The 23,577-nt window shown below is 46.7% G+C and overlaps 1 protein-coding gene across 1 annotated transcript in view; it reads left to right on the top strand.

The window, feature by feature from the left end:
* Positions 1 to 10,959: 10,959 nt before the first annotated feature.
* ATRN (attractin) overlaps positions 10,960 to 23,577 on the top strand; it is a 152,283-nt gene continuing 139,665 nt past the window's right edge. The window contains exon 1 of the mRNA XM_075043940.1: positions 10,960 to 11,413. Coding sequence (XP_074900041.1) covers positions 11,004 to 11,413 — 410 coding nt within the window. The 5' untranslated portion in view covers positions 10,960 to 11,003. The remainder of the gene's footprint in view (positions 11,414 to 23,577) is intronic.

The following is a 23,577-nucleotide window of genomic DNA, read 5'->3' as shown; positions in this document are numbered from 1 at the left end:
CAGGTCTGCTCCCAGCAGCTTATCCTTCCTCCCCATGCCTCCCAAAAACCATGCCCTGGTGATACTCCTCTTGATGGAATTATACCGATTTAAACAGGTGAGGAGCGAGCATTCCTCCTTCCCAGTTTCTTTCACTCCTAAAATTGGTTTAATCCTTCGTTAAGCCCTATAATACGTAGGTATCTGCAGCTGTACTGGAGTTCAGTAGCATGAAACTATTAATCTTGCTTTAGTGGTCAGAGGTGTTGACTAGCCATTTATTTTCAAGCCCCAAACGTTGCTCCGAGGTGGTTTGAGCTGCTTGGAGGAAGGGGGGGGGGTTGGACCAGGAAATTTCTTTCAACCTAAACTTTTCTATGATTCCACATTTCTCCTTGCTCTGTCCATAAGACAATTCACGTGTCCTGGGTTCAGCTGGGCTTAAAGCACGACATCATCCCTGTATTTTGCGTGTGCTCTGTATGTAATTGTGCATCCTCCTCTTTTAGGCATTTCCTACTCTCTAGTGCTGTTCATACAACCTCTAGCAAAATACCTGCTCCAATGCTGTTATTATCCTGGGCTTTATTATCCCGGGCTTTATTATCCCAATTATACTTTGCACAACTATTTCGCGCTGAGGTGCAAGAAGCATTTGGAGAACTGGTTTCAATTTAAAATCAGTAACTCCTTACTGGTTTGGCCTGTCACGATAGGAGGAAGCAAAATGTGTTGATGTAATCTAGAAACCAAGTCCCTTATGTGCTGTTTCAACAGGGCATGGGCAAGCCCATGGGGAAGTTTCACTCTCGTTAAGCTGCAGGCACAAGTTTAACTACACGTCCAGCCACTCCCACGGAAGTCAGCTGGACCATTCACCCTCTTAATTACAAGTCCATATGTAAAAGTTTGGATAAAGTAGTTTAATAACCTTTGTATAAATGCTAGGCTCCAGATCCCAGAGGACCTATGTTTGCTGAAACCAAATTAGCCTGAGGTGGTTGAACAACAGGGTTTACATCTGTTCTGCAAACACAGTCCCCAGCCAATTATTAAGTTGATTTAAACCAGCATAATTTCACCCAGGGAAGCCAGTAGCCTAGCCCATGTTATACTTAGCACCGAATGCCGCAGCCCCAGTTCTCTTTTTGTTTATACTATGAAAATGGAGAAGCTCTCCCATAGCTGATGGTGTTAGACTGGTGTGAAACAGGAGCTGCCTTCAGGCAGGTTCTTCCAAAGCTGGGCGGGCAATGCTCTCCAGCCCGGAGCCTCACCTGTGCCGGTGTCCTGTACAGTTTGCAAGGCTTCTCAAGGATGGGACCTATGAAACCCAAGACAACATAATTTAACACATCATTTAACTCCATTCCTCAGCCATGAACATATGGATCCAGTGCACTTCTTCTACAACAGCCTCCAGTGTAAATCTGGCTGAGAGTAAGCAAGGTGCAAGAAAATTCAGGGGCATTACCACTAAGGGGGTAGTATTAAAAAAAGATAATAAAGCTTTGAGAAGAAAGGTTCTACTGATGGAGAAGAGCCCGAATGCTAGACTCATGAGTTTCTCTTCTCGTAAAAGTCAGGATGAGGGCATTTGTGCTTTCAGAGACTTTATTTTTTTAATGGTCTCCCCTTTCTCCGGCATGAAGCCAAGTTCCTAATAGCTACTACCAGCCCTGCGTGAGAGCTAACGGAGAGCTTGTGGACCAGCAGCCCAGCGCGGCACAGAAAGGTCACTGGACTGAACGTGGCAGAGCCGGAGATGCAGAGCCCAGGGGCTGTTTTTGCCAGGAATACTGAGGAGTGAGCTGTGGGAAGGACTTTGCACTGGCTGGCTTTTTAGCAGCATATTTTCTTGTACAGCCACATCAGGTCTTCAGCAGGAGTGGCTCTCCTGAGAGCTGCTAATGAACATGCAGGATCGTTAGCCTCAGCCAAAGGGCAGGTGCTTAAGCAACTGTAGGCAGCCCTGCTCCATCCCCTGCAGAGCTCCGGCAAGAAGTGAGTGTGTGAGAGATGTATGCTCCAGCTGTGATTTTGGACAGGGGGTCCCCAAAACAGCCCTGAAGCCCAAGGCTGGTGTCTCCTGCCACTGCTGCTTTCCTGGTCATAGCCAGGGAAGGTGGTTAAGGCTTCAAGCAGCTGAGAAAATGGAGATTAGCATCTTCTTCCAGATGGTGAATAACATACAGTCGTCTTTCCCAAGAGCTAGAAGGAGTCAGCTTGATGTGTGAGCCAGAGGGAGAAAGAGGGACAACTGGTAGCAGAGCTACGAGACAGAAGTAAAGCTAACCAGTGTCTATGGGTATGTTTATCATAGAATCACAGAATGGTTTGGTTTGGAAGGGACCTTAAAGATCACCTAGTTCCAACCCCCTGCCATGGGCAGGGACACCTTCCACTAGACCAGGTTGCTCCAAGCCCCATCCGACCTGGCCTTGAACACTGCCAGGGATGGGGCAGCCACAGCCTCTCTGGGCAACCTGGTCCAGTGTCTCAGAACCCTCATAGTGAAGAATTTCTTCCTAATATCTAATGTAAATCTTCCCTCTTGCAGTTTAAAGCCATTACCCCTTGTCCTATCGCTGCATGCCCTTGTAGAAAGTCCCTCTCCAGCTTTCTTGTAGGCCCCCTTTATGCTTCAATCCCTCGGTTAATTACTGCCCGTTGGTGGAATTGCACCCAGCAGAGGTTGGGTACCGCACAGGGTCTGTCCGTGCAGCAGCCAGAAACACACCTGCATCCCTGGAGCGGGGCCTGACCTCCCCGTAATCCCTCTGACAGGGGGACTCCGGTTCCTGGGTGGTAAAAGCCGCCACGGGGACGGCGGTGCCGGGGGCTGATTAGGAAAGGTGTTTCCATCCCAGGTACGTGAGTCAGCCAGAGCCAGGCTGCACGTCAAGGGCAGCAGTCACGTTTCCTTATAGCAGGGTCGACGAGGGTTGGGCAGCACCGTTCGCCTCCTTCCAGAAAGGGCAAAAGCCATAAAGTGGTGCGCTTGCAAGAGCCTCTACAAACGCGCTGGGGAAGAGGAGAGGATGGGGAGGCACGCCAGCGATCGCGTCTCCTTCCCTCCCTCCTCTTCCTCGCCAATCTGATCTCTGTACGGGAGGCGAGACCTCCTCAAACCCTCCCAGCACCATCTGCCTGCCTCTCTGCCGATGCGCCCTCGAGACGGTGTTTCTAGCAGGGTACGAGTCTGGCACCCATCGCAGGGCTGCCAGGGCACTCGCTCTACCAAGCCACCAACGGGCACCAGCTGCTCCGACGTTCAGCGGAGAGAGTCGCCGAGGTCAGACATAACAGAGATGCTTCTCTGCGAGAAACGCGGAGCGTCTGGCGCAGCCCCTAACAATATGCAGCCTGTCTTTGCTGTTTTGTTCGGGTTTTTGTTTTGGACATACAAGACCGCCTTGCCTCCCTTTATTCCTCCCAAGAATACCCCGCATAATGACGGCAGCTCCTCTCTTTTCAGCCCCTTCCCTCCAGCTGAATGTGCGGAGGGGTCACATTATACCGGGCTTCGGCGGCGGCTCTGAATGCCTTTCGTTATCCTCCTCTCGCTGGGCTCCATTTCGGAAGGAAGGAGGGAAGACAGAGCTATTTTTACAGCATCTAGGCTCTCCCCAGACTGCGTCTAACTTGCTATTGTTGGTCAATGATCTTTCAGTTACTTGCTACGCTTGGGACTTTGCTCTGTTCTTGCAAAAAAGGGCTGATGTATTCAACACGCTCTTTCCAAAGAGCAGGCTAGAATCGGACGATTAGGCTACGCAGAAGAGTTGCTCGCAAATAAAGCCTTTCCTTTTATAAATATCAGAGTTCGAAAGTGCAGTAGGCTTTTTTTTTCTGCAGCAAATTTACCATTCTAGGGTAGTTTTCAAAAAATATCTGTCAGAGATGGCACGCTGAAGTGATTCTTCTGTCCCAAGAAGTGCAAGTTACTTTCTTTTGACTTTTTTTTCCCTTTTCCTCCTTACTCTTTATACAATACTCTGATTTTCGTTATGAAGCTGGAGGTTATCTCAAAATATGCCAGGATTTCAGAGGAGTGGCTTTGCAGAGATTATGGCTCTGGGCCGGGAGCCACACTTTCCGGGTTTGGACCTAACTTTAGTCCCTCGTCAATACCAATTGACATTTTCCCAAACAGACACTCTGTTTTCATAGTTACCCAACTTGAGGCAATCAGATGCTGGTCTTCAGAGCCTGCACATCTTCCCGCTAAAATCTGATGGATATACACGGGTCAAATCTTTCCATAAAGCTCTTTCAAGACACGACCTGACAATAGAAAAATCTACAAGAAAAACAGAAGCAGAACAGATATACTGCGAGTAACTCTGCCACTGCGATGCTTTTTGCTGAACCTGGATTGATCCAGCAGCCTTTGTGGTGCTACAGAATTGTACAGTAGGAAATACTATTTCTTTTGAATTAGATACAAAACCAAGGTCCTAACATTTGTGATCACTAGACCTCTTACAGGGCTCTGCACAGAGACGGGTGATATAAACCTGGTCCTTGTGGGGCTGTTACCGTCTCGCTAACCACCATTTCCACAACAGCTTTGTAAAAGTGCAGTGTTCTTCATTTTCTCTCCTAATTTCTGCAGTTCAATAAAGTTTTATTACTAGTTTGCCCCCACCCTAAAAAATGAAAGATCTAAAGCAAGTGTGCAGATGGTATTTTTCAGCTATTCATCATTACTGTGCTTGCAAATCTATCAGACCTTTGTTCCTGGCAGCACTTTAGTTACTATATTTCATTCCATATTAAGTGTATTTTCAAAGGACCTTTGGTCATTGCATCCACATCTAAATGAAGAAAAAGAGTGAGGTCAAACTAGACCTCTAGCAAATTCTGAGTTTATGCCTAAATGTGCTTAATAATTGGATGCCTGTTGTCAAACGTGCTCACGGCAGGATTTCCAGGTGGGTGGGTAGAAAATAGAGGCTTTCTGTGCTTACTCTTGCTGTTCGACACCTGTATCAGCTGGGGAACTTCGATGGAAAAGCTCCTGATTTGCTTGAGAGAAGGACGACTCGTGCCAGTGTGAGGTCTGGGCCACGATCACAGAAACCAAAAGAAAACAAGAGTGAGTTGTTTGGAGGAAGTCTGAAATGTGGAGAGGAAAAAAAAAACAAACCAACCAAAACCTGAAGCAAGCCCTGCAAACAACACAGAGTGTTTTGAAGGAAGATCACGTGGGAGTTGCTAAGTGTAGGGTTGGCCCACACACCTCCCCAGACAGTGACGGAGCATCTCAAGTGAATATATTTTGGTCTGGGCCCGATCCTGTTCAGACTTAGACTTCACCGGCGCTGCAGAGGTGAAGCACCAAGGGGAGAGGAGCTTTGGGGAAAATGGGGTTTTGTTTTGAGTCATCTCTGTTGCTTGGCCTGAAGTTGCATTTAATGAGACAGGCTTTGGAGCTATGTGTGAGCTGCTTCTTGCAATAGCAGGAATTTCTTTCTTGCTGTTTTCTTCGGCCTGGGAAGGCGAGGGATTTCTGGTGGGGTGCAAGGGATAATCTCAGTGCTGGATGGCAGGATATCCTTTTCCTTTCTCCCGCTGTTTGCAGAGCAACGAGGATGTTTTGGATAGGGAGCAAGGACACGCTGCTGGAGCCAGGCTGCCTTGTGTCATCTGGATACAAGCAGGGCAGCTGGAAGGACCTTCGACAGAAGGGACAGGGCTGGGAGACGCTGAGGACTTGGGAACGTGGGCAGAGGCTGCAATGGGTGGAAACAGCAGGTCGGGTGAGGAACAGAAAAACTGGCGATGCCAGGTTATGAGCTAATTGGAAATAGCTGGTTCCAGGCCCTTGGGAAGGGAGTTATTTCTGGAGTTTAGGGCTCCTGCGAAACAGCTCATCTCAACAGAAGTTAAAAAGCATGCATAATGCGACATTATGGTTATGGCTTCATGTGATTTTTGACCCCAGATATCACCATGACTTGATCCATTTTTGAGTTGCGCAGATAAACAGACCAAGCAACTGGCTTCCCAGGGCAGCTCCATTGTTTACACATCCGTGATATCCAGCTCAGCCGTGACTCAGCCATCAGCAATGATGTTCTGACCTTATTAATATCAATGGGAGTCTTCTTAACGAGGACATAATTTCACCCCAGAGGCCAATTCATTAATTAGCATCTCCGGCTATCCTGTCATTGGGCATATAAAGAGGTTAGTAAATTGACTTATATACAGAGCAAGTATGTGCTGAGTAAATACACATTCAATCGCACGTATAACGACAACATACAGGGTCATAAAAGTTTGGCAGCAAGAGTGAACATCGGCAAGTGTAGCTCCTCAGTCCAAACATAATTCAGTGCTGGTGGTACTTGCTCGTTGTAGAGTCTTGTCTAAAATCAATGTCCAAGGAAATGCTTGGTTAATTAGCTGTTAATTTCACATGCTGCATGGAGTTGTGCAAGTCACTCAAGTGCTGCTCTGATTATTTTTTTTTTTAGCCATGATACCTGGGACTTTTCCATCCCTCAATGCAATACCCTCACTATGTGTGGTTTGCAAAAACACCATTGTCCTGCTGCGCCCGTTGCCAGGAAAGGGTGTTTTAATCATTCTAGTACGTCTATTATGAAATATTTCTGTTTTCCGAAATAAAAATAGCCTAGCCTGCACTCTGGGCTAACCTAACTCCTCCCCTTCCAAACCGTGTTTTCATGTTTGAAAGTTGCCTGCTAATAAAAAAAAACAAACAACAAAGCAGCATTTTTGAACATTCTTTGCATGTTAAAATTGAACAGCTTAAACTTAATTTAACAATAATGATCTCCCACAGTTAATGTCTCAGGCAGACAGCAACAGGGCACAGTGTGACCACTAACAAGGTCAGGAAAGGATTTCTTCTATTGTGCAACATTCACGGATGTTAGTCTTCTCTGAAGTATTTGAGATTGGCCACTGGCAGCTGATGAATGCTCTATTAGCTGGACTATTGGCTTGTCATGATGTGAGAACTCTCTCTCCCTACTTTCAATTGCTGGATGATCTCTCTTAACTCTTCATTTAAGAGAGTTAAAGTTTGCTTGATAAAAAACAACCATCAACCACTGCACAAATCTGATTATTTTAGTTATTTGGTAGAAAACCTTTTGGTTTACCAATTTTAAGGAACTACTGTCGGAAAAAGGGTGGGGAGAGATATAAGGAGAGATGGCATCTTGTGTTTTTCTACCTAGCTGGGAAAAAAACCCACCACAAATTGTTGAGGACATAAGCAGTTCTTCAAGTCTGACACCAATGCAGAGAAGTTCGACTGAAGTCCAAGATGGGAACAATTTCTCCAAGTTTATTCTCACCATGTTAAGCAATGTTTTTCCTTTCGATCTCTTGTGCAACAGCTAGCTATGTTTGGCAAGAAAGCGGGGAGCAGGTGCTGTGAAAATATAAGTATTGTTATCTCTGATAACTGCAAGCGAATACAAACAGACGTGGGGAGAGACAAAGTAGAGGATGGAAGCGATATCTGACAGCAGATGCCAACCCCAGGCCTGAGCTGGTAATATCTAACTAATGCACGCGGTGCCAGATAACCTTCCACTGGTGGGAACCCTTTGGCTTCAGTTGGTGGGAGCAACTTGCGCTGGCAGCACCTGTGTGACCGTATTGGGTTGCATGGCAAGGTTTTGGTAGCTGGGGGGCTACAGGGGTGGCTTCTGTCAGAAGCTGCTAGAAGCTTCCCCCATGTCCGACAGAGCCAACGCCAGCCGGCTACAAGACGGACCCGCCGCTGGCCAGACAGAGCCAGGCCAATCAGCGTCGGTGGTAGCGCCTCTGGGATAACGTATTTAAGAAGGGGAAAAAAACAACTGCGCAACAGCAACAGCAGCCAGAGAGAGGAGTGAGAATACGTGAGAGCACCAGCCCTGCAGCCCCCCAGGTCAGTGCAGAAGGAGGGGAGGAGATGCTCCAGGCGCCGGAGCAGAGATTCCCCTGCAGCCCGTGGTGATGAAGACCCTGGTGAGGCAGGCTGTCCCCCTGCAGCCCAGGGAGGTCCACGGAGGAGCAGATCTCCACCTGCAGCCCGGGGAGGACCCCACACCGGAGCAGGGGTGCCTGAAGGAGGCTGGGACCCCGTGGGAAGCCCGCGCTGGAGCAGGCTCCCGGCAGCACCTGTGGCCCCGTGGAGAGAGGAGCCCACGCCGGAGCAGGTTTTCTGGCAGGACTTGTGACCCTGCAGGGGACCCACGCTGGAGCAGGCTGTGCCTGAAGGACTGCAGCCCGGGGAAGGGACCCACGCTGGAGCAGTTCGTGAAGAACTGCAGCTCATGGGAAGGACCCACGTTGTAGCAGTTCGTGGGGGACTGTCCCCCGTGGGAAGGACCCCACACTGGAGCAGGGGACGAGTGAGGAATCCTGACCCTTAGGAGGAAAGAGCGGCAGAGACAACGTGTGATGAACTGACTGTAAACCCCATTCCCTGTCCCCCTGTGCCACTGTGGGTGAGGAGGTGGAGAAAATGGGGACTGAAGCTGTGCCCGGGAAGAAGGGAGGGGTGGGGGGAAGGTGTTTTAAGATTTAGTTTTATTTCTCATTACCATACTCTGATTTGATCGATAGTAAATTAATTTTCCCCAAGTCGAGCCTGTTTTGCCCGTGACAGTAATTGCTGAGTGATCTCTCCCTGTCCTTATCTCGACCCACAAGCCTTTCATTATATTTTCTGTCCCCTGTCCAGTTGAGGAAGGGAGTCATAGATCGGCTTTGGTGGGCACCTGGCATCCAGCCGGGGTCAACCCACCACAGTGACACAGAGAGGACAATTCAGAGAGCAGCGTCATGCGCTGGCTATACCCTCAGCTGGGTGAGTCTCAGAGTCAGACTGGCTTTTGCTGGCAGCACCTTGGCAGTGGATGGTATCTGAATCTGCAGATTCAGGGCATGCTGGCACTCGTTTGTGTACCAGAAACATATATGTATATAGAAATACCCTCTCTGTGCCTCCACCTCTGTATAGCCTAGAAGGTATTCGTAAGGTATATTTCTCATCCCTCGCATCTTTTTGGTTTTCCCAGCACAGCATTTTTAAACCGGACCCAAATTTCATTCTCCTTCCCGGGGCCTCAAGCAGAAAAGGCAAAATATATGAACAATGGTTTTGTTAGACAGATGCTTGACTGACAAGAAGACACAAACTGGTCTTCAGACTGTTTTCTTTCCTATCTGCTCAACACCCTTCATTATCCCTGGTAAGTCACTCAGAAATCACTGACGCTCCCACTGAGGAACCTCCTTCAGCTCAGACCGGTAACTAATATTTTGATTTCTAACTACAAATTAACTATTTAAATATGGCGAGTGAGTTGGCTATTTCCATTTAGTCTGTTGTCTGTCTGTGCACTGCTGTACCTTAACCCCAGCCATCCTTTCTTATGGGGAAAAATGTGAATAGTATCTTTTTTTGCCTTTCATTTAAAAAAAAAAATAAATTCTCAGCTGTTGACATCTTTCCACATTTGAAAAAAGGTATTAAATTGACTACTTGAGTAACTCCAGACACAAGCAGATTAGTGGAGACAGACCAAAGGCAACATTTACCAAAGAACTCCAACTGTCAACTTTCTCACTCCTTCACCAGCTCGCTGAAAATGAAAGGTCTGAAAATTTCAAATAGCATCTGTGTTTCTGCTCCGCCCTTCCTGCCGCAAATGGCATCCCTGCTAGTGTGTACAGAAAAGAGTCTGCTGCTTTGCCCATGAACTCGGAAGAGGATCAGAGATTTAACTGCTTTACTTCTTCCTCAGTCCTTTGCTGTTACGAATTGAGGCCCAGAAGTCCTTGAAGAGCATTAGCTTAGCTTGTTTTCCAGGGTAGGAACGTATCCCTTTTTGCAGATCCCCGTTTTCTTGCTTACACAATTAAATGGTAAGACAGACGCACCTTCCCAATTTTAAACGGGAAACCTTTACTGCCGAGCGATGACAAACTTGAGCTTGTTTTTTTGCGCCGCTGTAATTCTTGCGTGAACAGCAGACTGCTGACTGTGCTTAAGCCGGACCCGCCGATGGTGGCCGTCAGCGCTAACCAAACGCGTCGCTTGGAAAACCCCAAAGCATAACCCGAACGTGAACAGCTCCTGCTCCCCACTGCCCCAATCCCTGTGGCAAACCAAGCCTTGCCATCCCGTAAATTTGGCAGCCCCCTCTCCTGGGCAGGGGGCAATCGCCGCCTCAGTCCTGCATGGAGATCCCGGTGGATGGTGAAACCTTCTCCTCACGGAAAACCCCGCAGGTGTGAGGAGCTAGCAGCGCTTGCGGGCACCCCCACGGCTACAGACGGAAGACCCTGCAAGCAAACGAAGCAAGAGCGAGAATTTAAACTAAAACTCGGCTTTTTGTTTTGGGTTTTTTCCCCTTCTTTTCCTTCCCCTTCAGCCTCGAGGCCTCCCACACACCTCAATGCCACCCTCCCAGAGCTACAGGCGGAAGACCCTGCAAGCAAACGAAGCAAGAGCAAGAATTTAAACTAAAACTCGGCTTTTTGTTTTGGGTTTTTTCCCCTTCTTTTCCTTGCCTTTCAGCCTCCAGGCCTCCCATATGCCTCAAAGCCACCCTCACCGGGGTCTCCCCGCTCCCCACGGCTGATTTAGAGGCAGAATTTTTTTTGGAGGGGGGATAGCAGGCCCTGGGGGTTGAGGTTCAACCCCCCCCCTCTGCGGACCCCATTCCCCGGGAGGGGGGTAATTTAAAACAAACAAACAAACAAAAAAAACCCAAGACCCTCCCCACTCTATGCTCCTCGGGTGCCAGAGTCGCCGGCCACGGGGCCGCTCTACGCCCACCCCCAACTCGCTGGCAGGAGGAGAAGAGGGGCAAACCCCGCCGCCAGGGGCTGGGCTGGCGGGTGACGTCACGGGCGGCCCCGCCCACCCCGCCGCCGCTCGGCCACCGTAGCGGGAGCAGCGGAAGCCGCCCGCCCCTCCTCTCCTCTCCCTCCTCCCTCCCTCCGCCTCGCCGGCCATCGTTCCCGGGAGGCGGCCGCGGCGGATGGTCCGCGTCGTCCCGCCGCCGCCGCCGCCGCCGCCCCCCGCCCGCCCCTCACGGAGTCGGCGTCGTCGGCGTCGTCGGCGGCAGATGGCGCGGCGGGGAGCGGGTTGGCGGGGTGGAAGGCCGTCACCGCCGACCCCACCGACACCGCCGCCGCCGCCATCATCGCCGCCGCCGCCGCCGCGGCGGTTACTTTTGGCTTTGTTGCTCTTGTTGATGCCGGCTTTACCGGGCTTGGGGCCCGCCGCCGCCGCTGCCGCCGCCGCCGCTGCCGCCGCCGAAGAGGTGGCGGCGAAGGAATGCGACAAGCCGTGCGCTAACGGCGGGCGGTGCCAACCGGCCAGCGGGCAGTGCGAGTGCCAGCCCGGCTGGGTGGGCGACCAGTGCCAGCACTGCGGGGGGCGATTCCGGTAAGTCCTCCTCCGGGGGGGGGGCTGTGGGTGTCCCCGCTCGGGGCTGGGGGGACGACACACGACACGGGTTTAGGGACAATATGGCCGCGGGGGTGAGGGGCCAGGCCGGGGGGGGTGGATATAGGACAAGAGGGGTTTGGTGGGTCTGGTTCGAGGTGCCCAAAGGGATATTTGGGGGGAGTTGGAAGGGGGGGGGTGAGGGGTGGGTGGGAGCGTCTCGGGGGGGGTAAAAGGGGGGTTTGGGTGTCACTGTGTAGTGGCAAGTTTGAGGGTAAAGAGGGGCGTGAGGGGCTGATCCTGGAGTGCGGGGGGGTCTGGGTGGGAGCCAGGTGGGGGGGGACAGCAGGGGTTTGGGTGTAAAGGGGGGGAGGTCTGGGGGAATGTGGTTTTAAGGGGGGTGGGCTTGAGGGGTGACGGAAGGGGACAGGAGTGTGGGTGTGATGGGCTGAGAGTCCCCAAGGGGAGGTCTGGGGTGGGGGGGGTCCTCAGGGGATGTAAGGGGGTTGGGGGGGGGGGCTGAGTGGGGGGAGGTCGGGGAATAACGGGACGTGGGTGCCCCGGCAAGCAGCGGTTGGCGTGGAAGGAGCGGTGGGTGAGTATGGGGTGTTGGCGCTGGCAAGAGGTGCCTCTGAGGGGACAGTCTTTGGGGTCGGACAGGGGTAACTGGGGGCTACTGGTGGGTCTTAAGGGGCTGTGGCTGTGTAGGAGCTGGGGGGGTCGGGGAGGGGGTGTAGGGTGCTGGGTAAATGCGGGTGCAAGGGGCTGTGCAGGGCAGAGCCTGGGAGGTGATGGGGTGTGAAGGCGAGTAACTGGGTTTACGTTTAGTAACTGGGTTTACGTCGTAGTAGGTCTGGAGAGAAAGGAAAGCTTTGGGGGGGGTGGGTAGGAGAACGTATTGGGGGCAGCAGGGGTGGGTTTGGGGACTGTACAAGTAGAAGTCAGGAGGACGGTGGGTGAACGGGGGCTGGTTTTGTGCGTGGAGGTGGCTGGTACTGGAGTCAGATGGGAGCGGGTTCCCCGGGCTGGAGGACAGCGTGGGTGGGGGGCAGACACGGGGGAAAGTCTGACGTGCAGATGGGGGACTGGGTCTGGCTGGGAGCAGGTTGGAGTGGAAGGGGAAGGGTGGGCAAGCGGGTGTTAGGGCTGGGTGGAGGCAGTGGGGGTGTTTGGGGGGGTTTAAGCAAGCTCATCTTGGCAGGTAGCGTAAGCAGGTGTCGGTTTTGGTGGAGGGTGAATTCGGGAGAGGTGTGCGTGGGGTTGAGAAGCAGCGTCTTAAAGGGGGTAGCTGGCACGTGGGGAGGCTCAGCTTTTGGGGAGGCTCAGCTTTTGGGGTGGAGGAGGGCGTGCAGGAGTGGTGCTGGCTCTTGGGGAGGGACGGTGGGAATAACAGCCTGGTCGAAGGAAGCTCCCGGGTTTGCTGGGGGACAAGGCCAGACAGAGCTGGGCAGCTGGAGGTGCAGAGTAATTTTTTTTTTTTTTTTTTTTTGAGAAAAAAGGCTAAAGGGTGATTCTAGGCGGGGGGATGGAGACCCCCCCCAGCTCTGCACTTGTCCAGGCCATGCGCTTACGCGTTGGGATGATGGGTGTCTGCACAGGAGGAAGGTCATCTTTGGGCTGTGCGATACTGGAAAGCGCATTGCCTGGAGCGCCCAGGCCAGTTCTGGTGGCGATGGGAGACTCAGTTGGGTTGTGCGCCTAAAGTCTATCCCATAGGATGAGAAATTGGAAATCTTTGTGGGAATAGGCTGGAAAATGCTCCGCGGCTTCTCTGTATATACGTACGTGTTCAGTGGAAGGGGTTTCTGTAAGATGGTTATCTGCTTTGGTTTTTATCAGCTGTGGCAGCGAGAGAGCTAGCGTGTGTGTCTGTGTGTGTTAGGTGGATTCCCTGGGCAGAGCTGATTCTTGGAAAAGAAGGAAGTGAAAAAAAGAATGATAATTCTAGGCAGCGATTGCATTCTTGGGGAGCTCGTTACGGAGGGTACCAATCACCCTTCCACGGTGCTTGCCGTAGATTTGGGGGAAGGGGAGCTGTCTGTATAAGCCAAACTCATGGAGGAACAACACTTTGTGTGGTTTAGGAGTTGAGGTTTCTATTTTTTTGTTTGGTTTTTTTGACAGTGTGTAGATGGGTGTGTGTTACAGCTAATTTGAAAGGGGTTTTGTGTGGAAACGATGCCAGGCTATGCAAGCCCTGGGAGTCAAAAGCTCCCTTTTTAATGTTTTTTTGCCACTGTCATGGTAAGAATTTTCTTCTAGTTGAGAAAGGGCATTGTGAAATAACTCACCTGTTACTTTCCTCAAGTGGTTTAGGATATTGGCCATTTTAAGGGGGCTAGATTTGAATAAAGCCAGAGCCTGCTTTTCTAAATGGCAAAACGGGTGCTGCTGAGTGAAAAAAGAATTGGTATATATCCACTGCTAACGGCTGCTTTTTTTTTTTTTCAGCCCCTTATCTGTTTTGATAAAGCTTCATGTTTCTTTTTCACATATAGTTCCAGTCTAAAATTTTAACTGAAAATATAATACATGTTTTTCCTCTCTAGGTGTTTTATTTAGCTATTTGTTTGCTGCTTTGTTAGTGAGTTGAAGTTTCCAGTAATGTTTTTAAACTTTGAGCTCTGAGAAAAGTGCAAACAAGTGTTTTTAGCAGTGTTTAGAGCTTTGCAGTCACAACTTGCACATGCCTTGAGTTTACTTGTGTCTCCTGTCAGAAATGGCACTGCAGGGTTGGTTTGGTTTTTTCCTTTTCCTTTTTGGTGCATGGCTGTCAAGAGCTTGTCTTTAAAAGACTTGACGTGTTATTAGATGCTGTAGGTACAAATGGAAAGTAGAAGGGTAGGGGAAAATTACTTTGTAAGTGTGGTATATTCCACATGCCTATCTGTCTGACTGAGAGATGCAATTAAATTTGGCATGTTAATCTTCCTGTCGTTATCTAGATGTATATGATGACTATATTTGTGGCCTTGACTTTTTTGTTTACGTTGAGCACTAGGGTTGTCATGATACAACTTGTGCTTCACTGATCTACTAATCCCTCGCGCCTTCCCGTGTTAGCAGTGAAGAACAAACATTGCAGCTTCGTGTTGCAGTCTGCTAATATTCTATTTGCCTTCTTCATTGGAAAAGTGTTTATTTAGACTGCAGTTAGACATATAGGTAACAAACCTGGGGTGGACCATTTTCTTTCTTGTTTCACCCTAACCGCAAAAGGTAGATTATGTGCAGCGCGTTACTGTTCTAATGCGGATGTGTGGTTTTTGTTTTCTTTTTTTAAGCATGTGTGCTGTGACTTCTTAAAAACAAAAAGGCGTAGCAGAAATGTACCTGCATGTGATTTTGTTAGCGGTTGTTCCTGGTTGTGGGAATGGCTTCTGAAAAAACAGTGATCTTTGCACAGATCCGTCACGCTCTTGGTGGGGAGGAGGTTGTAGAAGATTGAGTTACGAAGGACTTCAAGTGACTTTCTTTTTTTAAGATGTGGAACCAGCCACTCGAGTTCTTCAAAGACCAAGATCTTGGTTTTACAGGAAGCCGAAATAGAAAATATAGGACGTGCCTGATGCGCTTGTGTTTTCTATTTCTGTACAAACCTCTAGCGGGCTTCTGTGCTGGCTGGAGTCTGCTGCAGGCCAGTGGCTTCGAGCTGCCTTAATCCGGGCAGGAGAGGACTACTGCTCTCAGGCTGTCTGCTGGGGAGGGCGAGAAATCTCCCAGTCGCAGAGCGGCAGCAGCACGCTGGAGGTAACGTTTTCGAGCAGAGGGAGCTCAGGAGAGCCAAACTCGAGAGCCAACTTGCCAGCGTTGGGTGTTGTACGGTCAAAAGGATGCTGCAAGCTTTGAGACCACAGACTCTTCAAAGCGCTTTCCGTAGCTTGGTGGCACAAACGCTTATCCTGCTTGAATTGAATTGTTTCAGCTGGCTGCCTGATAAGGGCTGCTGAGGGAGGCAAAGCACAGGTTAAGAAATGACTGCTGTTTTACATAGATTTATTTGTCAGAGATGGTACAGGAGTGGACTAACAAATTCAGGATAGTGCTTGGCTTCTGGGACAGTAATTGTATGCGAATTGTGTATATAGGCACACTGATGGGCAATCTGATATATGATTGTAGCTGAAAATATGAACAGACTATGTTTTTGACTGTATAATGAAATACCAAATGATTCCAGAAAACTGGTTTTTGTGTGTAAAGGCACTGGTTCTCCTTTCATGGTAATACTTTTTTTTTTTTTTTAGAGGTGGGAGATTGAAAATGCTAAGCAGTGCTTAACAGTGCAACGTGACAGTTGGAGGGGAAAAAAAAAAGATTAGAGTGTATCTTTTAAACTACCTTTTTATTAATTTAATGGAGGCAGTTATGGGCTGCTGATTGAACGTTATTAAGGAGTCAGTGGTAATACAGTGTCCTTGGCCAAAGAATATTACGGTGAAGAGGAATTTTATCTCTAGAAGATTTGGGTAAATCATAACCTGAGAGAGTTGCTAGCTGGCAAAGAACTGTCGCAGTTCCCGTTCTTAAATAACCGGGAACTTTTGGTCAAAAGCTAGTATACAAAACCATTGTCTTTAAAAAGCTACCTTGGGCAGTTTAAAGCTTTAGGAAAGTCAGGAAACTACTTAATGTATCTAAGGATGTTGGCCATTTGAATTGAATCAGTTTAAGTGCTCAAATTAGATTTGGGTGCTGCATTTGTGCCTGATCCCCATTCTGCTTCTCTCTTTTCATTAGTACATTATCGTGCTTTAAAATGATTTTCTCTTCCATGTTGCTGTGTGAAAGGCTCGCTCAAGTGTTGTGCACGGGTAATGAAAGAATAAGCTATTCAAGTAGGAAATACTTAAGCATTATCAATTTTAAAGAATACACTGGGGAAAAAAGAACCTTTGTATGCTTTTATTTAGCTCTTGGAGGGATTACTTCCAACTTTGGATTTATAATTTTGCTAGGAGGTGTGTGTGTATATCTGTCTAGATATGCATATCTATGTTTCTATCTCTATGTGTGTTTAAATGGTCTGTTAATTAAGAGAGAAACTGATGGCTAATTCACCTGAATTCTCGCTATTTTATTGTTACTCTCGCTGTCTTATTTGACAGTCTGATATTTTACTAGGGCTCTCAAGAACAAAAAGTAATCTGGGAAATAATTCAACATTTTTGAAATATCTGAGATGTTCTACACTTTTTGCCTTGCACTGAACGGCCAGCATAAATATTTGACTTGCGTGAGGTTTTGTTAATGTTTGCAATAAGCTCACTTCTTATCATTACTTTTCAGTCTGCTTTATAGCAAGGAGTCAATAGCTGAAAATTCAGAACAGTAAGAAATGCAGTGCGTGCTAGATCCTTCCTGTCAAGTCTGCTTCATGCACTTCAAACGTCTTCACTGTTGGAGTGTTAGTTATTGGAATTATTGAACAGCTCATGATTTCAACCTGTGAGAGAGAGGAGTAAGTAGCGTCTAGCTGCTGTCTTCCCGCTAAGCACGTCTGAGCGTTGAGACCTCTGGGAATGGTGCAGGCAGAGGACAAGGTTCCTCTGCCTGCCGATTCCAGGAACGTACATCACCTCCTTTTCTGCAGTGGTCAACATGAAAGACATTCCTGTTTCATTTCTCTATGTCTGTTTGAATATTGGGGAGTAGCTGCCTGAGTCAGCTTAGCAGAAGTTGTCTGACACTGCTCTGGATTCTTCCGTTATTTCACAGCCTCAGTTGCTTCTTTCATTATGGATCCAAAAAAAGCTCATGTCCAGCCGGGTGTTCGTTACCATCTTAGTCAATTTACATTTAACATAAATGGCTTCTATTGAAATATCAACGAATGACTGAGGTTTAGCACTGTTTTCACAGAAACGGCTTTTTTTTCTTTTTTTTTTTAAACTTTCAAAAGAACTAGGACCAGCAATGCCTTTATCGTGTGTCCTGATAAAGTTAAATAACATTTGGAATGCATGTGATGGATTTCACTTTCCTGGCTTGTTCCTCTGAAGCTTTCATGAGCAATCAGATTTAAAACCATGAGCTTACTGTGCCTAATGTAAGTGTCTATGAAGATCCATGCTGAAAATCCTCTGTATATTGAGATAATGCTGCTGCTGACCAAACTGTTGTATTATTGCATTAATTTATGATACCGTTGGGTGCTCTTTGCTTAAACAGCCGGTTTCCTTGAAGAGTTTTTTTCCAATTTAAAGTTCCAAGCACAGTGCTTGGAATTAGCTTCTTGATCTGGTAGAGCTTTGCTTTTTTGCCTGCACTCAAAATGTTCTCAGCAAGTAGTTCTTTAGGAGCTCTTAAGTCACATCTTCTAAAGCATAGTGAAAAGATGTAGTAAAAAATGCACAAGATGGGATTGAGAATTATGGGATTTTGTAGGTAAAGTGGTTTTGGTGGAGGAGTGGGCTGCTACAAACTGGAATTCACCCTGAGAAGGACCTCAACAATTTTACTACAGTACTTTGTTCTTGTATAGCCATGTGCTAATATGTGCCTGTGTAACCACTGCAGTGTCTTGAAAGCAGGGCTGGAAAATTTGATAATCAATTTTACAGCACAGAACAGAGATGATAATTTGCTTTTGTACATGGCTTTGAATCAAATACTCATTTAGTCACTGAAACACTGAACAGTAATGATGTTTGCTTTTTGTTTCCTGCTTTTGTTCCCTTGCTTTGTTTGTGGCTGATCCACATGGAGTTCCTTTGGAGTCTACTTGAGACTGTCACTAATGCCCTTCCCTCCCTTTGCTTAAAATAAATATTTATTTCATAGAGGCGCAGGTTGCTGCGAAGGTTTTGGTGGATGTGCTGTGTGCATACAATTCAGGGCATGGTTTTGGCTTGTAGAACCTGAAATCATTGGGATTCTTTCTCAAAATGGAAGGGCTCTGTCCTGATTGCAGAGTCGTGAAGTCGTTAGGGTTGGTGAGAGACCTTAATTGCACACAGAACAGTCTTCATGTGAAAATCTGATAAGCTAAATTTGGTACGTCAGAATAGTGGGGGATATTTAGAATAATGTTTTAAAGAAAACGGAGTCAGTGTTTTGGGCTGATAATAGCCTCAGTGCATCTTGCATGATGAAGAAGAGTTAAATGTTTTACTGATTGGCTGAGCAATATTCCTGCTATAGAAGGGCAGCTAATCTCTAAATCAGGTTGTATGAAATACTTCTAGGATACCCCAGGATCTAGTTAAGGTTCCTGGTGCTGGTTGTGGCTTAATTTGGTAAAATGGGTTTCTTGCAGTAGAATCAGATACGGAATTTTCAGTTCTCTGAAAATGCAGAAGCGGGCTTAAGCTAGTTTAAGGGAGATCATGCTAGCGGAGGTGGTCTGGGCATTTGAACCAAGGGTTTTCCAACGTGTAAACTACCTTTTTTTCCCTGCCATGCCTGCAGAGCTTGTAGCTGCAGAAGAAATAGCATTGTTGTACACAGCACTTATCTTGGGCGTGCTTATTGCGTGTTGCAAAAACTCAAATAGGGGTTGTTGCTCCGTGCGGTTACAGAGTGTTACGTGTCCTGTTCTTGGTGAAAATTACCTGTAATGTCTTTTACCATTAGCTAGTGCCACTCAGCTTTCTGTAGAGATTAATGCAGGATGAACGAACACAGCTGTGAAGATCCCAATTTTCTGTTACTTGTCTTCTCTTTCTATTTCCTGTTTTTCAGAAACCTTGTTTTTTTCTTTGCTAGTTTCTGTAATCTGAAAGGATGCAAAATAAGGAAGGCTGCATTAGGAAAACTCCGTTTTGAAGACTTTCGTATTAGTCAGTGTTTGTATTGCATGAAAATTTAATACCCATCTCCAAGGTGGTGCTTGTCTACTCAAAGTATAAGAAGCTTGGCACAGATGAATTAGCATTTTTTTGTAAACTCCTTTTATGAGCTCAAACACAGAAGGTGAGAACTATTTTTCTGTTCAGAAAATTTACATTGGGTTTAATATTATTTCATTGTGAAGTGAAAGAACAACTGTGTCTTCAAAATTACTCTGCTTTTAAAGCTGTGGTAGTTTTCATCCCAGCTGTTTTTCCATTATTAGTATTGCTGTGAAAAAAGAAATTACACTTTCAGTGGATTTAGCTTTGGTGAGTTGCTGCTGGTATAATGTATAGCTGTGTATCGAGCAGGTTTTGGGTTTTTTTTTCCCCAGTGTCTTTGTGCATGTGTCATTATATCCTTCCTTTCACAGTTTTGTAATGGTCTAAGTGTTGATAATGTAGCACTGTTGCGAGATATTTTTCATGTAATTGCCTTATCTGGAGAAAATCTATGATTGAGGTTCACCCTGTGCACAATTTTTGAATTTCGTTGCTTGTTACGATTGAGAATATGTTTGAGTTATTATAAAATAAACTTTTCAAGATGGCTTTGTGAAGGTTTTTTATAGCCATGTGCAGCATGTTTCCTGCCAAAGTTGTGCACCTGCCTGTTTAATGATTAATTTGCACGACCGATACCCTATTAATGCAGAGTGGAGAGTGTCACATGAATTTTATAGCTATTTCAGGGCTTAGTATCTCCAACGTCTGCTTTTGTTACATGCTTTGATCTTGTGTGGAATCAGCAAAGGCGATGCCAAGAAAAAAATTTCTAGCCATTGCAGGACCTGAGATGCAAAGTTGTGTGGGACTGAAATGCTGACTGGGCAGGTCAGTGTTACAAGAAAAAAAAAATCAGGGAAAACTCCTGCATTATTTCCCATCAACGACTTCTGTGCTGCTAGAAGAAAATATTCTACTGTATCCAAATTGTGAGCAGACATCAAAGTTGCTGGTCCACTGGAAGAAAAATATTGAATTCCAAGTAATATACTGGGAAATAATTACTGTTGAGGTCACTGGTCCTGTGATTCCACCCCCCTCCCCCAACCGCCCCCCCAAATGAAGATTAGGAACAGGCATAATTGTACAGTCAGTTGCTTTTATTTTTGTTGAAAAATTTGGGACTAAATTTATTGTTATACAAGATATACTCTGTATTTCCAGATGCATTTATTTATAGTTGCTGCCTGCTTGCTTGAAGGTAGGTTAGTGCACTTTTGTTAACTGATTGATTTATTGCATTCAAACACACAACAGGCAGATCTTTAAATTTGGGTCAGTCGGTGTCTGTTTCTCACAAGCACAGGTTGCAGTGATTCTTTAAAGTCAGTGTTTTTCATTTCAGGAATGGTAATGGGTGTTTAAATATGCCCTTGTTCAACTTTCGGAGTATGAATCATTTTGAGGAGGTGTTGAAGTGGTTCAAAGTCAAAAACAGAACTTGACTTCCCGCCTATGCACATTTTTTCTAAAACATCCATTCTAATGTTGTTTGAAATATATATATATATATTTTTTTTTCCTGGTGTGTATTGCAGATATTCGATTAACTTGTGTTATATGAATTTATATGCTGAGCCCAAAGAAAACCGAGAGCTATGTAAAACATAATAATGTTAAAATAGTAATTCTTGGATCATTTGCAGCTATTCTCAGTAACCTGAACTGTTAAAGATTTCTGGGACAGCAGGCAAATGTTGTCTCAATATGTGCATAATTCCCTAATGCGAATGGCATAATAATAATTTCTGTGCAGGTCTGGTGTTTGAATGTGAAAAGATGGGGATTTGGATTTCTGGTGGTAAACAGGAATGTGTGATCCAGCTGGAAAAGCTGTAGTGACTTTATAGCCTGTACCTTTCCTAGTGGCACTGAAGAATAGAAAGGGGGTAAGGGTACTTCAGTCCCGAAAAGGCGAAGGGAATGAACAAATGAAGAACTGCCCAAGGTTGGTTTTATAAAGCGTGCAAGTCATTTCTTCTGAAGCGTTCCTGAAGTTGAGACCGAAGTGGGTTGGTTTCTGTTCTCCAGTTCTACTTTTGAGCCCCGTTGCTGGGTGGCTGCGTGCGTCCTCGGCTGGCAGACACGGCACGTCGGGACTTGGGGTTTGAACCAGAGCTAAATGGGAGAGGGGGATCTGTAGGGGTGTGCTTGTGCCAGCCTGGGGGTTAAGGGATGGTGGATGGCTGCACAGATTGAAAATCTCTGCAGGGCTTTGGTTACCGTGAACTCTAACAAGGCTTATGGCTAAGAAAATGTGGGTTCCCCTTGCGTAATGCTAGCTGGAAGGGAGGTGTGATGTGTTCTGGTAGCTTGGAGGTAGAGAGCAGCTTTTCTTCTTTGTCCACGTTTCCCGTTAATGTCTTTTTAAGCAAAGATACTCAGGTTTTATATTGCTGTAAGTTGTGGGAGTGTCTCCACTGAAAGAGAAGGATGGTATCACAGTCAGCATTGCTTCCCCCCCACCCCTTCTGTTCTGCCAAAACTCCTAAGTGCCACCATATCAGTTTAATCTGTGTTTTACTTTGAAAAAAATTGGGGTGTAGCCTTAGCATTCATCGGGTGCGATTCCCTTGAGAATAAATAACCACACAACTTCAGGAATCAAACAGAAGTACGGTTTATCATCTCATCTTCTTGTTTCGGTTTCCTTATCTATGAAACAAGGACAAGTTATTTATGTGTTTTAAAGAAGTTCTGATGGTGACGCTATTTACACAGGAATTTGGAAGTTTAGAAGTATATTTTAATGGCAGTTTTGCAAGGCAACTGGTATCCAGCTTGACTATTGTGAGAATAATACTGTCCTACAGAAGAAATGTGGTTAATGTTATTATAAATATGCCTAAATCATCTTCAGTGAGGCTTATGAAAAAGGATATTGTGTGTTAAAAGTGATGAAGATTAAATGTGATCTTAATTTCTCTATTCAGTGCTGACAGGAGCTTGTCACGTGGAATTGAAAGGAAAAAAAAATCTCTATGTGAAAATCGTGTTATCTGATCAAAGCTGGTCAAGGCATCAGAATATCTTTCATACCTGAGGTTTGCTCGTTTTCAATACAAGATGGGTATGTATGGGAGTATGCATGAGATGAGACATCGTGCTGAAGACGACATCCTTTGCCATACTCCCGGCCTCCTAAAACCCACTGATCTTTCAGCATCTCAAGGCAGCTAGGACAGAAACGTGGTGAAACATGAGTGCAGACATGAAGGTATAGTGGCTTACCCCCTATAAAATTATACACTTGGTCTCCTCAAGCAGTGAACTATGATAAGCTGTATTTTACCACGAGGCTCACCAGAGCAGTTGAGATCTTGCAGGAGGCGGACTGCTGGTGATGCTGGCCCGCAGACCTGCTGTGCTGGAGAATAAGCAGCGTTCTCCAGAGCAAGTCTCTATGTCTGGGCTGGAGGTTCTCCCAGGGAAGGTGCAGGGAGGTTTTCCCTTTTTTTTGTAGGTTGATGTAACTTCATGCATCTTGTTCTGGGGCAAAAACATAGGCTGTGCGGTGGGACGAGGGGCACGCGCAACTGCTGTGATCCAAATACTTTTGCTGTTCCCATCTTCTTCTTTGTGTTCTTTCTCAGTCCCTAGATCTTTCTCCACGTGCAGGCTTTATGCAGCCTTCCAGGAAGGAGCTGTGTTCCTGTAATCTCTTGAAGAAGGATTTGAGATCTTCTCTTCACACCATGTGTGAGGAGGAGGGAAGGATGCTCTGCCCTGTTGCTTTGCAGACTCACTGCAGTTTGGAAATGGTAGTTCGGAGTGAGCTTCCCCCTCTTTTCCACAGACCCTGATTCTGTAGCAGTACCTGAAAAAGAGATTTATTTTTTCCCCTATTGAGGCTGGAGAGCAGGAGAAGGTAGCTCTTGGAAAGGAATTCCTCGCTTTTACCTGTGGATTTGAAGAAGAAATTCTGTAGGAGACAACCATGTTATGTGTCCATTGACTCCTGTTTACGCTTTAATTTTTTATACATTTCATGTTGATTTAAAGTTATGATGGACTCACGGACATCAGCAAATTTGCAAAAGCCTGAGCACTTCACAGCTGGGCTTTGTGGGGTCCTCTCTGGGCATCAAGGCTGTCTTGCTTTTCTGTAGCAAAATCAAATAATAGGTGAACTCCTGTCATGCACTGAAGGAAATCTAACTGCTCAGGTTTAGGAAGACTTATAGGATGCTGTAGACACGACTGGAATTGCTGATTCCTGTAGTGTCTTACAGCATAACAATTTTGTGAGTGGTGTGGCCAGAAGCAACAAATTCACACGGAAAATTTAAGAGTAGGTGGATTAAGGCCACTGTGCATTGATATGAG

The sequence above is a fragment of the Buteo buteo genome, chromosome 1 (genome assembly GCF_964188355.1).
Source record: "Buteo buteo chromosome 1, bButBut1.hap1.1, whole genome shotgun sequence".
Taxonomy (NCBI): domain Eukaryota; kingdom Metazoa; phylum Chordata; class Aves; order Accipitriformes; family Accipitridae; genus Buteo; species Buteo buteo.
Note: the sequence above shows the minus strand (reverse complement) of the source record. Positions and strands in the feature narration are given on the sequence as shown.